This window comes from Castor canadensis, chromosome 3 (assembly GCF_047511655.1).
Source record: "Castor canadensis chromosome 3, mCasCan1.hap1v2, whole genome shotgun sequence".
NCBI lineage: Eukaryota > Metazoa > Chordata > Mammalia > Rodentia > Castoridae > Castor > Castor canadensis.
In genome coordinates, this window is record NC_133388.1 from 13,409,521 (window position 1) to 13,423,113 (window position 13,593).

Genomic DNA, 13,593 nt, shown 5'->3' on the forward strand with positions numbered 1-13,593 from the left:
ATGGAATTATAGGTGTATGCCATCATGCCCCAATAAATTTTACTATTTTTTGGATAGTTGCCTGAATTACCTTGTGAACAGATATGAGATACTTGCTTATTTTTAATGTTTATTAGATTTTTCTAGTTTTTTTCTTTTTAGATTTTTCCATTTAAATTGTATTTTCCTAATGTTTTAGAATCTTAGATTTTAGTTTTTTTTTTTTTAGTTTTACACTGTCAGTCATACCAATATTAGCAAAGAGAGGTGGATTATATAATGCCAGGCTGGTTTTCGGTCATCGTGCCACCAAGATTATGTTGTAGTCAATGAAGGTACAGGCTGAACATTTTTAGTCTAAAAATCCAAAATGTGAAATGCTCCAAAGTCTGAGCATTTTAACACTGACATGATGCACAAGTAGAAAATGCTGTTCCACATGATGGGGCACAGTCAAAACACTAAAAATAGTGCATGAATTATTTTCAGGCTTTGTGTTTGAAGTATATATGACACACAAATGAATTTTGTGTTCAGAATTGGGTTCCTTCCCCAAGATACCACCTTAAGTTTAAGAGACTATTCAAAAATCTAAAAAAAAATCCAAATATATAACACTTCTGGTTCCAAGCATTTTGGATAAGGAATACTCAGCCTGTACATGGATTTTTGTTTTGAGTTACAGAAGTAATTTCAAGTAGTCATTTTGTTACTCTTTTCATGTCAACATGGATCTAGGCATAGTGGATGGAGTGATTCTCCCTATGGAAACACGATTGCCTTATTCAACACGCCCACATTGGTTGGAACCTACTATTTATTCCTCTGAAGAAGATGGCCTCAGTAGAGCTGCTTCAGATGGTGTTGGAGGAGATAATTTGAATATGCTCTCAGTTGCAGTTAAAATACTGTCTGATAAATCAGAGTCCAATACAAAGGTCTGTGTCTTGTAATTTCTATACTATTAAGTACTTCCTTTGACTTGATTACTAGATTCATTGGGAATGATTATATAAAAGGCCATACATTTATTTACTTGAAAAAACTTGTGAGCTATGAGATTCTGTAGGTGGTAAAATGTAATTCTTTGTATGTTCTTTTTAGGAATTTCTCATTGCTATAGGACTCAAAGGAGCCACTCTGCAGCACAGAATGCTTCCTGCTGGCCTCAGCTGGCATGAGCAGGTAAGAGAGCTGTTATGTATGTATTAGTTTATTGTAGAATTAATATTAATGTAATATACCTACAGAAAAGCTCACAAGTCATAAATGTTATTTATCAGTGAATTATCATGAAGCAAACACTATGTTCAGCCACCTCTTAGGTTAAGAAATACAACATTATCAGGAAATAATTGATTTTTTTCATCAAAGTGTGGTCCCTAAAACTTCTCAATGACAGAGTTATCTTTTATGTCATGAGAGAAAGGGAAGGGGCTGTCTGTCCCACGACCTGTAGATTTTCTGGCATTGAGGAGAAACAGGTGGTATGTTGAATTGCTTTTATAATCAGAAGCACTTTAAGGGCCATGAGTTCTATTATTCTCTAAGCCAATAATATGATAATGCTTTAAAGCATTTTATCAGCAATTCCATGATTAATTTCTTGTTGAATCATCTCTATGTAGTAGAGTTAGGGTTCAAAATGTTTTCTTTTGTTTTTTGCAGTGTTGGAGATCAAATCCAGGGACTAATGCATGCTAGGGAAGCACTCTACTGCTGAGCTATAGCCCTAGAGCTATTGAAATGTTTTTAAAAGAAAGTTTCTGTTGTATCAAGTTGGTATTTTTCTTTGAGTTAGAAGTTAACTTTGAACAAGAATTAACTTTTCTTTATGTGAGAATGAAAACTAGCATACTATGATTCTTTCTTATCTTTCTTAGAGGAACTTTCTCATTGCCCTGGAAACTAATATATTTTTTAAAAACTTGAGTGTTTTTGAAAATACTCTTATTATGAAAGCATTTAGGAATTAGGATATCTGAGTGTCTGAAAGATGATTATTATGAATACTTGCTTAACTAATTATAAGGGAGAGATTTAGAATAATCTCATTATTTTCCTGGAAATGTGAGAGAATAAACATGGATCAGAAAGCCTGGTTTTGGCAAAGACACCTCCAAAAAGGAGAACTATAGGCCAATCTCCTTAATGAACATTGATGCAAAAATCCTCAACAAAATAATGGCAAATCGAATTCAGCAACACATCAAAAAGATTATTCACCACGACCAGGTAGGCTTCATCCCAGGGATGCAGGGGTGGTTCAACATACGAAAATCAATAAACGTAATAAACCACATTAACAGAAGCAAAGACAAAAACCACTTGATCATCTCAATAGATGCAGAAAAAGCCTTTGATAAGATCCAACATCATTTCATGAAGGAAAGTTCCTCAACATTATAAAAGCTATATATGACAAACCTACAGCCAGCATTATACTTAATGGAGAAAAATTAAAACCATTCCCTCTAAAATCAGGAACCAGACAAGGATGCCCACTATCTCCACTCCTATTCAACATAGTACTGGAATTCCTAGCCAGAGCAATTAGGCAAGAAGAAGGAATAAAAGGAATACAAATAGGTAAAGAAACTGTCAAAATATCCCTATTTGCAGACGACATGATCCTATACCTTAAAGAACCAAAAAACTCTACTCAGAAGCTTCTAGACATCATCAATAGCTATAGCAAGGTAGCAGGATATAAAATCAACATAGAAAAATCATTAGCATTTCTATACACAAACAATGAGCAAACGGAAAAAGAATGTATGAAAACAATTCCATTTACAATAGCCTCAAAAAAAATCAAATACCTAGGTGTAAACCTAACAAAAGATGTGAAAGACCTCTACAAGGAAAACTACACTTCTGAAGAAAGAGATTGAGGAAGACTACAGAAAGTGGAGAGATCTCCCATGCTCATGGATTGGTAGAATCAACATAGTAAAAATGTCGATACTCCCCAAAGTAATCTACATGTTTAATGCAATTCCCATCAAAATTCCAATGACATTCATTAAAGAGATTGAAAAATCTACTGTGAAATTTATATGGAAACACAAGAGGCCTTGAATAGCCAAGGCAATACTCAGTCAAAAGAACAATGCAGGAGGTATCACAATACCTGACTTCAAACTATATTACAAAGCAATAACAATAAAAACAGCATGGTACTGGCACAAAAACAGACATGAAGACCAGTGGAACAGAATAGAGGATCCAGATATGAAGCCACACAAGTATAAGCAACTTATCTTTGACAAAGGAGCTAAAAATATACGATGGAGAAATAGCAGCCTCTTCAACAAAAACTGCTGGGAAAACTGGTTAGCAGTCTGCAAAAAACTGAAACTAGATCCATGTATATCACCCTATACCAAGATTAACTCAAAATGGATCAAGGATCTTAATATCAGACCCCAAACTCTTAAGTTGATACAAGAAAGAGTAGGAAATACTCTGGAGTTAGTAGGTACAGGTAAGAACTTTCTCAATGAAACCCCAACAGCACAGCAACTAAGAGATAGCATAGATAAATGGGACCTCATAAAACTAAAAAGCTTCTGTTCATCAAAAGAAATGGTCTCTAAACTGAAGAGAACACCCACAGAGTGGGAGAAAATATTTGCCAATTATACATCAGACAAAGGACTGATAACCAGAATATACAGGGAACTTAAAAAACTAAATTCTCCCAAAACTAATGAACCAATAAAGAAATGGGCATGTGAACTAAACAGAACTTTCTCAAAAGAAGAAATTCAAATGGCCAGAAAACACATGAAAAAATGCTCACCATCTCTAGCAATAAAGGAAATGCAAATTAAAACCACACTAAGATTCCACCTCACCCCTGTTAGAATAGCCATCAGCAACACCACCAACAACAGGTGTTGGCGAGGATGCGGGGAAAAAGGAACCCTCTTACACTGTTGGTGGGAATGTAGACTAGTACAACCACTCTGGAAAAAAATTTGGAGGCTACTTAAAAAGCTGGACATCGATCTACCATTTGATCCAGCAATACCACTCTTGGGGATATACCCAAAAGACTGTTACTCCAGAGGCACCTGCACATCCATGTTTATTGCGGCACTATTCACAATAGCCAAGTTATGGAAACAGCCAAGATGCCCCACCACTGACGAATGGATTAAGAAAATGTGGTATCTATACACAATGGAATTTTATGCAGCCATGAAGAAGAACGAAATGTTATCATTCACTGGTAAATGGATGGAATTGGAGAACATCATTCTGAGTGAGGTTAGCCTGGCTCAAAAGACCAAAAATCGTATGTTCTCCCTCATATGTGGACATTAGATCAAGGGCAAACACAACAAGGGGATTGGACTATGAGCACATGATAAAAGCGAGAGCACACAAGGGAGGGGTGAGGATAGGTAAGACACCTAAAAAACTAGCTAGCATTTGTTGCCCTTAATGCAGAGAAACTAAAGCAGATACCTTAAAGCAACTGAGGCCAATAGGAAAAGGGGACCAGGAACTAGAGAAAAGGTTAGATCAAAAAGAATTAACCTAGAAGGTAACACCCACGCCCAGGAAATCAATGTGAGTCAATGCCCTGTATAGCTATCCTTATCTCAACCAGCAAAACCCCTTGTTCCTTCCTATTATTGCTTATACTCTCTCTACAACAAAATTAGAGATAAGGGCAAAATAGTTTCTGCTGGGTATTGAGGGGGTAGAGGGGAGATAGAGGGGGTGGAGTGGGTGGTAAGGGAGGGGGTGGGGGCAGGGGGGAGAAATGAACCAAGCCTTGTATGCACATATGAATAATAAAAGAAAAATGAAAAAAAAAATAAAATAAAAGCGTGAAAAAAAAAACAACAACAAATCTTTAGGAAAAAAACATTTCTCTACTTTACTCACTAATGGCCAATGTTTACACAAGACAGAAGTTTAGAAAAAAGTATGTGGAAACGTACAGCAAGTAGTGATTAAAACTGTGGCTTGGCAAAAAAAAAAAAAAAAGAAAGCCTGGTTTTCAGAGTGAGATAAATTAAGGAAAAGAACTTTCTTTAAGAATGAGTTATAAGCTGGGCACTGGTGGCTCTTGCCTATAATTCTAGCTACTTGGGAGCCTGAGATGGGTAGGATTACAGTTCATGGTTTGAGGCCATTCCAGGGAAAATAGTTTAAGAGACCCCATTTCCAAAATTGCCAGAGCACAATGGACTATAGGAATGGTTCAAACCCCAGTCCCAACAAAAAAAGAAAAAAAAAAGAGAGAAGGAGTTACATAAAAAGCCACATCCCCCATCATCCCACAATGGGTTATTTAGGAAACTAGAATTTTTTCTTTAAATTTTCTGCTGGACTGGGGATTAAATGCAGGACCTCAGGCATGCTAGACAAATGCTCTTCCACTGAGCTATACCTCTACCCTTGTTTCATTTTTTATTTTGTGACAGGGTCTTGCTAAATTTCCCAGGTTGGCTTTGAACTTTTGCTCCTGCTGCCTCAGCCTTCCAAGTAGCTGAGATTACAGGTGTGTACAATCATGACTGATGGAAACCAGATTTTTAAAAAGTAGTCTTTAGGAACATTTTTTTTCAATTATTCCACAGAAAATAATATAAAATTTTATTATGTGTATTTCATTATTAATTTTATGATACATAATTTTCTAAGGTATCTGTAGCTTTGCAGTTGTTCGGTGAGCTTCTTCATTTTAAATTCTAATTTAGCAAGCACTTTTACATTTTTTATTGTATATATTTAAGATGTACAGCTGATATTTTGAGATATATATATGTAAATGATTACTGTAGTCAAACTTCATATTTTTCACCTTCTATTCTCCTTTTTTTGTGTCTGGGCAAGCAGTCTTTGAAGTGAATTCCTTCAAACTGGTGATGTTTTTTGTTTAGTATTATAAAGTTCCAATTAAATGGTTGCTGTTTCTGTGAGACACTTTGTTTTATGCTGATTAAGTATATTATATCAAACCTTTTTTTTTCTCCTAAAGCAGGCCATTTTATATTTTTGTGATTATAGATTTTATACTTCTTGAATATTGCTGATGAGCCTGTTTTGGGATATAGTCCTCCAACTTCATTTACAACTTTTCATGTTCATCTTTGGAGCTGTGCACTTGATTACAGGTAAGTTCATAAATGAAGCAAAATAAAGTTTTATTCAAACCATGTGCTAAGTTTTGAAAAATGGATAATTCTGCCAGGAGTGGTGATGCTCATCTATAACCTGTGAAGACTGAGGCAGGAGGGTTGCAAGTTTAAGGCCAGCCTGGGCTATATATTGAGACCTCTGTCAAAAAATAAACAATAAACCAAACAAACAAACAAATAAAAAAACCCAAGCTAAACCAAAAGAAAAAAAAACAAAACATAATTCAGTGGAATTAAAGTTCAAAAACATTTTTAAAGAGAATTTCTGTTGTAGCATCAGGTTGATACTCTCTTGTTTCTTTTTGATATCAGGCCCCTTTATTTGCCAATCCGATCTCTTCTTACTGTTGAAACATTCAGCATTTCTAGTAGTGTTGCACTGGATAAGTCATCTTCTGCTCTCAGGTACTGTGTAAACTTCATTGAATATCACATTGGCTGTTCAAATATGTTGACTGATGTTTGCCTAAACTGCATTTTGTTAAAGTCTATCTTTTATTAAAATCAGCATTCTTCTAACAGTTACTTAGTTTAGCTAAGTGTCTCAAATTTTTTTTTCCGCAGGTGATACATTATTGTATTTGATTTTTTAGGGAAGAAATTAATCCTTCAGATTCTTTTTGTTGTTGTTGGTTTTTTTAGGGTGAAGGTGGCTTTTATTTCTTCTCTTGGGGAAAGAAAGGGGGTGTTGTGTCCTTCAGATTCTTAATTTGCCTTTTAGGACAAACTTCTCAGTACTTAATATATTTTATCTTTGTAACTTAAACCTTTGAATTTCAGCATCTATTTAGAAAAAGAAAAAAACCTACCAAAAATTCAGAATTAATTTGACCAAATGATTATTTTTTTGCACCATTTAATGCTTAACATTTCTAGCACTCAAAACAGTGGATTTTTAAAAAACAACATTAGATGAAAATTATGTTAGAAGCTGCATATGACTTTGATAATGTTCATGTCAGAAAGAATGGTATAATTAAGCATAGTGTGATCATCTATTTATATTCAAAGCTTAGTTTTTCAGGTGTTGCTTTTATCTTTTTTCCTCAGAATAATCATGGATGAAGCTGCTTTACATCTGTCTGACAAATGTAATACTGTCACTATAAATTTGAATAGAGGTAAGAGTGAAAAACAAACTCTGGAATAGATTAATACTGTTTTCTTTTTTGTGTGGGTATTTTAAAGTATTTTAACTCTGGAATAATGCTAGTAATCTAAGGATCTTACCTAGTGATCCTTAAAGATCTTTAAGCATGCAGTGATCATATGGTGCATTTCTAGTTTTTAGAAAGCTGGAATGTTCTCATAACATTACCTATGTGCACCAGAATATATGCACTGTAAATATTTGCTTAACATAAGAGTTTCTCCTAACTAAAGCAAAGTGTGCTGCCATATGAAAAATGTAATGAATTTGTATATTCTACCACATTGTAAATATTTGTAGCACTATCTGCAATTAATTTTAAAGAAATGTTAGTTTTATTGGGTGTTGGTTGGGTAAGTATTTTGAAAGCTATACTCATTTTATTAATTGCTTAAAAATTTTTAGATTATGTTCGTGTGATGGATATGGGGCTTTTAGAATTAACCATAACTGCAGTGAAGTCTGATTCTGATGGAGAGCAAGTAAGTTATTGAAATAAGTGGAAATTTTTACTTAAGTCCTATTGTTCGAGAGATTAAAAAATAGAATGTTGTAAAATTGTTTTCCACTTAATTTTTGGTCTGAAATAAAATATTTAAAACTAAGATTGAGTTATTTCAAGTATTTTTCCTTTGATAAGATAAATGATCACATATTTTATTTAATGTAAATCTATGCCCCCCCAAAAAGAATTTTTGTCTCTTTATTTATAAAATATTTTCACCCTGTTTTTCCCATGTCTTTTCCAGACTGAGCCCCACTTTGAGTTACACTGTTCCAGTGATATTGTACATGTCAGAACATGTTCAGACTCTTGTGCTGCACTGATGAATCTCATTCAGTACATCGCAAGTTACGGTGACTTACATGCGCCTAACAATGCAGAAATGAAGAGTGGAGCCCCTCAGAGAAAGCCAAAGGTACAGTCAGCAATGTTTTTCCCCCAGTTTGTCACAGAAGTGGCGTGTTTACATCATGTTTTCTGTATTTATGACAGTTGTAAGGTAGAAAATAAAATTAAAAAGTCATCTATTCTTTACCTTCTCAGTAATGGGGTCTGGAAAGATGAGTTCCTGAGCCTCTTTAGAAAATCATTCTACTGTTTGGTATTCTTTGTTTCAGAACATTAGTCTTTTTAACTAACAGTATTTTTAGCTATTCTCAGGAAGAAAGAAAACATTTATATGAGTTATTCTAAGACAATTGTGTAAAAATGCCATGAGAAGCTAGATGGTAGATGTTACCAGAAGACTTAACAACAATATCTTCTTTTTTACCCCACATCTTCCCATTAACAGGCCCTGGTCTGAGGCACACGTGGGGTAGGTTACTTTGCCTCCTTTTTCTATACAATGAGTATAAGAATAGCCTGTGTTAAGCACTAGGAAACCAAAATATGTACATGTATGCATGTTCTTTTTTTTTTTTTTGGCTGTACTGGGGTTTGAACTCAGGGCCTCATGCTCCACCACTTGAACCATGCCACCAGCCTTTTTTCTTCTTTGTTATCTATAAAACTACCCAGAGTTCAGTATATTTTCTCATATGATTTCCTTTTCCTAACAACCGAGTGAGAAGTTAAGGGTTATTATTTCTGTATATGAATGACTTAGTTAAGACCTAATTACCATTAGGTAATTTGCTCTAATTAGTAGGAGAAGCAGTAGCAAACACAGCCATTTCCATTTCAAGTGCAGTGCTTTTTTTAGGCTCTGAGTGTCACCTTTCTGACTTCTCGTGTCCAGCTTGAACAGTGTCCTGTTTGTTTAGCATTCTCATTTTCTAGGATTCTTTATGGCTTCTTCGATGAACAGAATTTTCTGTCCCCTTAAGGCAGCACCTCAGTTATGGTCTTGACTGGACTTGCGTTATCTTTTGTTCAGGATTCCCTACACTTAATTTTTGTTACCCTTCTCTGTATGACTCCTTGATTTTGTTATATTTCCACTGGTAAAAAGGTGATTTATGACTCTTTCTCTCTACTGTTTATTCTCTTTTTAAGAACATCCTCCAGTTTATTAAAGGTTATTTTTTGGTAATACTGGGGTTTGATCTCAGGACCTCACTTTGCTAGGTAGGCACTCACTCTACCACTCGAGCTACTCTGTCAGCTCTTAAAAGTTATTTTAAATTATTCCTTTCAACTTGGATCTTCTCATTTTAGAGCAATGCTCATATTTAAAAAACATGGCTGTATTTAATAAATCCACAGTTTAATAACCAAAGTGGTAAAGTAGTGGTACTGGAGTTGTGCTCTCTAAATCACCATTTCTACATTTTCCCTCCTGTATATGACCCTTGCTATCCTTAGGAGTCCAAGAAAGGAGCCTCTGACCTCCAATGTCTTTGTTTCCAGGGGTGAAAATCATTGTTGCAGTCAGATTTGAGCAGACCAAACTTGTTTAGTAATCCCCTCTCCCCAGCTTTATAGCAGGATTTTCACCTTCTCTCTTTCTTAACGCGGTATCTTCGCAAAATCCCAGTTCACTGTGTGGTGTTGAAGTGATGACACATTTATTCCAATTTGCCAGTAGTTGTTAGGGAGATAATGTGATCCTAAAAACAATCTGTTTCTGGAGTTTTTGTAAAATGTAGTGTTATTTCTAGGATAAAATAAATGTAAGTAGTTTGCTTCTTGAGAAGTATTTTCAGCTTTTTTTTTTTTGAGCCATTGTCTTTCTCTGTTGCCCAGGCTGACCTCGAACTCCTGGGCTCAATTGGTCTTCCTCCCTTAGCATCACAGAACATGTGGGACTACAGGAGCACCCCACTGTGTCTAGTGTCACCTAATTTTTAATTAAGCTTTTTGGCTGTAGGTAGATTCCAGTGGTCAATCATCTTCACGTGGTCCAGTGCTTCCTGAAGCAGATCAACAGATTTTACGAGACCTGATGAGTGATGCTATGGAGGAGATTGATGTACAACAAGCCTCTTCATCTGTAAAGCCACAGGCTAATGGTAAGACCAGGACAGTTCTCTGGGAGCACTGATGTTGTTGTTAGTTTTATGTTATTTGTGTTCTTATAAATTCTTCAGTAAGTAACTGATTAAAGAAGACACATTGGAGTTTTAAAGGATATTTATTAACCAGTAAGCTTTTGTTTATTGAATGCCTTGTGGTTATTGAATGATAAGTAACACTGGTCAGGGTGATGTGGGAAATTCAGAGTAGGTGGAAACGAACTTGTTTTCTGGTAGCTCACAGCCTAGGAAAACAAACTGCACTAGATTGATACTGCTGCTTGGAACAATAGATAAATGGCATAAGGAGACCCCTTGGGATGTGGTATATACTCTATTATTTGGAAAGGGTTGGGATAGTTTCATGATACTGTCATGAAAATGGGATGAGTTGGCTTTTAAATGTGAGTAGGATTTAGGAGTGCAGAGAAGGGGAAAAGGGTAATCTTGGCAAGGTCACAGATTGGTCTGTGTCAGAACACAGAGGAAGCCATGCATGAACTTTAGTTACTGAGCTGGTATATCAGGCTGTCCATAGTGCAAAAGTTCCCTTCTTATTGAAAATAATTAGATGATAAAGTTGGATAAGCATGGAAGGACCAAATGATTAGAGATCTCTGAAAGTCCAATGGAAACATCTAAATATTTTGAAGCATCTATTTCAAAACTAGTTTTTCTAATTGGATGGATATAGCTGTTTCTATATATTGTGAAATCTTAATTTTCAGATATTTCATGGTATTATAAAAGTTAGCATTAAATGGTGCTTTCATTCTAATTTAGGATAGATCATAGCTAAGGCGGTAAAGTGGAACTTCCTAGTTCCCTACTACATCTCTGTTATTTGTAATATCAGCTGTCTTTATTATGCAGGAAGGAAGATTTCATAAATATTTACTGATTGGCTTTAATAGACAGGATTGTTTTTTATTTTATCATTTTTACATTTACTCACATGTGTATACATTGTTTGGGCCTCCCCGCATCTGGGCAGAACCTGTTCTGTCCTCTATGTTCTCCGATTTTGTTGAAGAAAAAACATAGGAGGTAATAACAAAGACATAGCGTTTTTGCCAGTTTGAGATCAAGATAGCTAAACAGAGATTCCTAGCATTGCTTCCATGCACATGTGTATTACAACCCACATTAGTTCATCTCTGCCAGACCTCTTCACTACTTCCTGGTCCCCTTCCCTTAGTGGCCTCTGCCAGTTTATGATTACTACATTTGCCCCTCTACAGTGAGTACATCAACCACATTCAAGTTTTAGATTTCCTTCCCTTTCCCTGTTCCTCCCATGAGCATTCTCCCTTAGTGTATGACCCATGTCCAATAATATTACTGCGTTTGTTTTAGGTCTATAATCTGCATATGAGGGAGAACATGTGATTTTTGGCCTTCTGAACCTGGCTAACTTCGCTTAAGATGATCTCCAGTTCCATCCATTTACTTGAGAATGACAAAATTTCATTCTTCTTTGTGGCTAAATAATATTCCATTGTGTATAAATACCACATCTTCTTAATCCATTCATCAGTAGTGGGGCATCTTGGCTGTTTCCATAGCTTGGCTGTTGTGAATAGTGCTGCAGTAAACATGGGTGTGCAGGTACCTTTGGAAAAACCTGAGTCGCATTCCTTTGGGTATATCCCTAGGAATGGTATTGCTGGATCATATGGCAGATCTGTTTAGTTTTTTAAGAAGCCTCCATATTGTTTTCCAAAGTGGTTGTACTGGCTTACATTCCTACAAGCAGTGTATGAGAGTTCCTTTTACCCCTGCATCCTTACCAACATTTGTTGTTGTTGGTGTTCTTGATGATAGCCATTCTAATAGGAGTGAGGTGGAATCTTAGTGTGGTTTTAATTTACATTTCCTTTATGACCAGGGATGGTGAGCATTTTTTCATGTATTTTTTTGGCCATTTGGATTTCTTCCTTTGCAAAAGTTCTATTTAGTTCAGTTGCCCACTTCTTTATTGGTTCATTGATTTTTGGGGAAGTTAGTTATTTGAGCTCCCTGAATATTCTGGTTTTCAGACCTTTGTCTGATGTATAGCTAGCAAATATTTTCTCCGACTCTGTGAATGGTCTCTTCAATTTGGAGATCATGTCTTTTGTTGTGCAAAACTTTTTAATTTCATGTAGTCCCATTTGTCCATCCTTTTCGTTGCTGGGCCACTTGAGTTCTACTGAGGAAATCCTTGCCTATACCTATTGCTTCCAGAGTATTCCCTGCTCTTTCCTGTACTAACTGCAATCAGGTCTGATATTAAGGTTCTTAATCCACTTTGTGTTGATACTAGTATAGGGTGATAGGCATGGATCTAGTTCCAGTTTTCTGCAGGAAGATAACCACTTTTTCCAGCAATGAAGAGGCTGTCTTTTCTCCATTTTATGTTTTTGGCACCTTTGTCAAAAATAAGGTGGGCATACCTATGTGGATTTATATCTGGGTCCTTTATTCTGTTCCATGGGTCTTCATCTCTGTTTTTGTGCCAGTACCATGCTGTTTTTATTGTTATGGCTCTGTGGTATAGTTTGAAGTTGTGATACCTCCAGCATTGCTCTTTTTGCTCAGTATTGCCTTGGCTATTTGTGGAATAGACAGGATTCTTCATTAAGCCTGGAAACTTACAAGGATGTGTAGGACTGAAGTGCTGCCATAGAAGAGTCTGTGAGCCTCTTCTGATTTCTGTGTTTTTAACCCTGTCACAGTGTTTTGAAGGAATGGAGAATGAATCAATGACTCTAGTTACCTTTATTTTACAGATTTTGGTGCACTTGATATTTTCTGTGAACTTCATCTTAAGAGAGATACCTGAGAATAGATGTCTAGTATAGTTATCTGGTGCCCAAGAAATAGTCTTCTTCCTTTTGTTACTTGCAATCACTGACCTAATTTCTTTCCTAAAACATGCTCAGCCACTGCTCCTCCATTCCCGTTCCACAGGCAGAGATTTCCTGAAGTTTTAGGTGAGACTTTGCTAGATGTAACCTGTTCTTCCTCCATTTGCAACATTGCCTATAAAGTTCCTTCCAGGATTGAACTCTAGGGATTCTTTTAGTTTCTTTCAGAAATTCCTTCACCCACAAAACCAAAGATGAAATCCTGGACAAAGCAAAACCTAGGCAGCATGAATCCACTGCAGCTAAGCTTCTGAGTCTCTCTCCTGTCAAATAACTGGGAGGGAGCAGGGAGCTGTCTCTATTTTATGATGCTATCATTTTACTATTTTCTTAGAGAACTTCAAATTTATTACTAGTCTTTTTATTTGTGGATTTTGATATATTTCTGTCTTTTGCTTTTTGGGAAAAGTTTTTGGGAAAGTTACTTTAGCTC

General features: G+C 35.9%; 1 protein-coding gene and 1 pseudogene across 3 annotated transcripts in view; one reads left to right on the plus strand and one right to left on the minus strand.

Annotated features, from left to right (window-relative positions):
- Atg2b (autophagy related 2B) overlaps window positions 1-13,593 on the plus strand; it is an 81,119-nt gene that overhangs the window by 45,559 nt on the left and 21,967 nt on the right. For all 3 annotated transcript variants that reach the window (XM_074067194.1, XM_074067195.1, XM_074067196.1), the window contains 8 exons: window positions 718-917; window positions 1,084-1,164; window positions 6,010-6,116; window positions 6,453-6,545; window positions 7,191-7,261; window positions 7,696-7,772; window positions 8,040-8,210; window positions 10,107-10,248. In XM_074067194.1, the coding sequence (XP_073923295.1) occupies window positions 718-917; window positions 1,084-1,164; window positions 6,010-6,116; window positions 6,453-6,545; window positions 7,191-7,261; window positions 7,696-7,772; window positions 8,040-8,210; window positions 10,107-10,248 (942 nt within the window). The remainder of the gene's footprint in view (window positions 1-717; window positions 918-1,083; window positions 1,165-6,009; window positions 6,117-6,452; window positions 6,546-7,190; window positions 7,262-7,695; window positions 7,773-8,039; window positions 8,211-10,106; window positions 10,249-13,593) is intronic.
- Window positions 8,569-8,681, minus strand: LOC141421798 (small nucleolar RNA SNORA51; annotated as a pseudogene).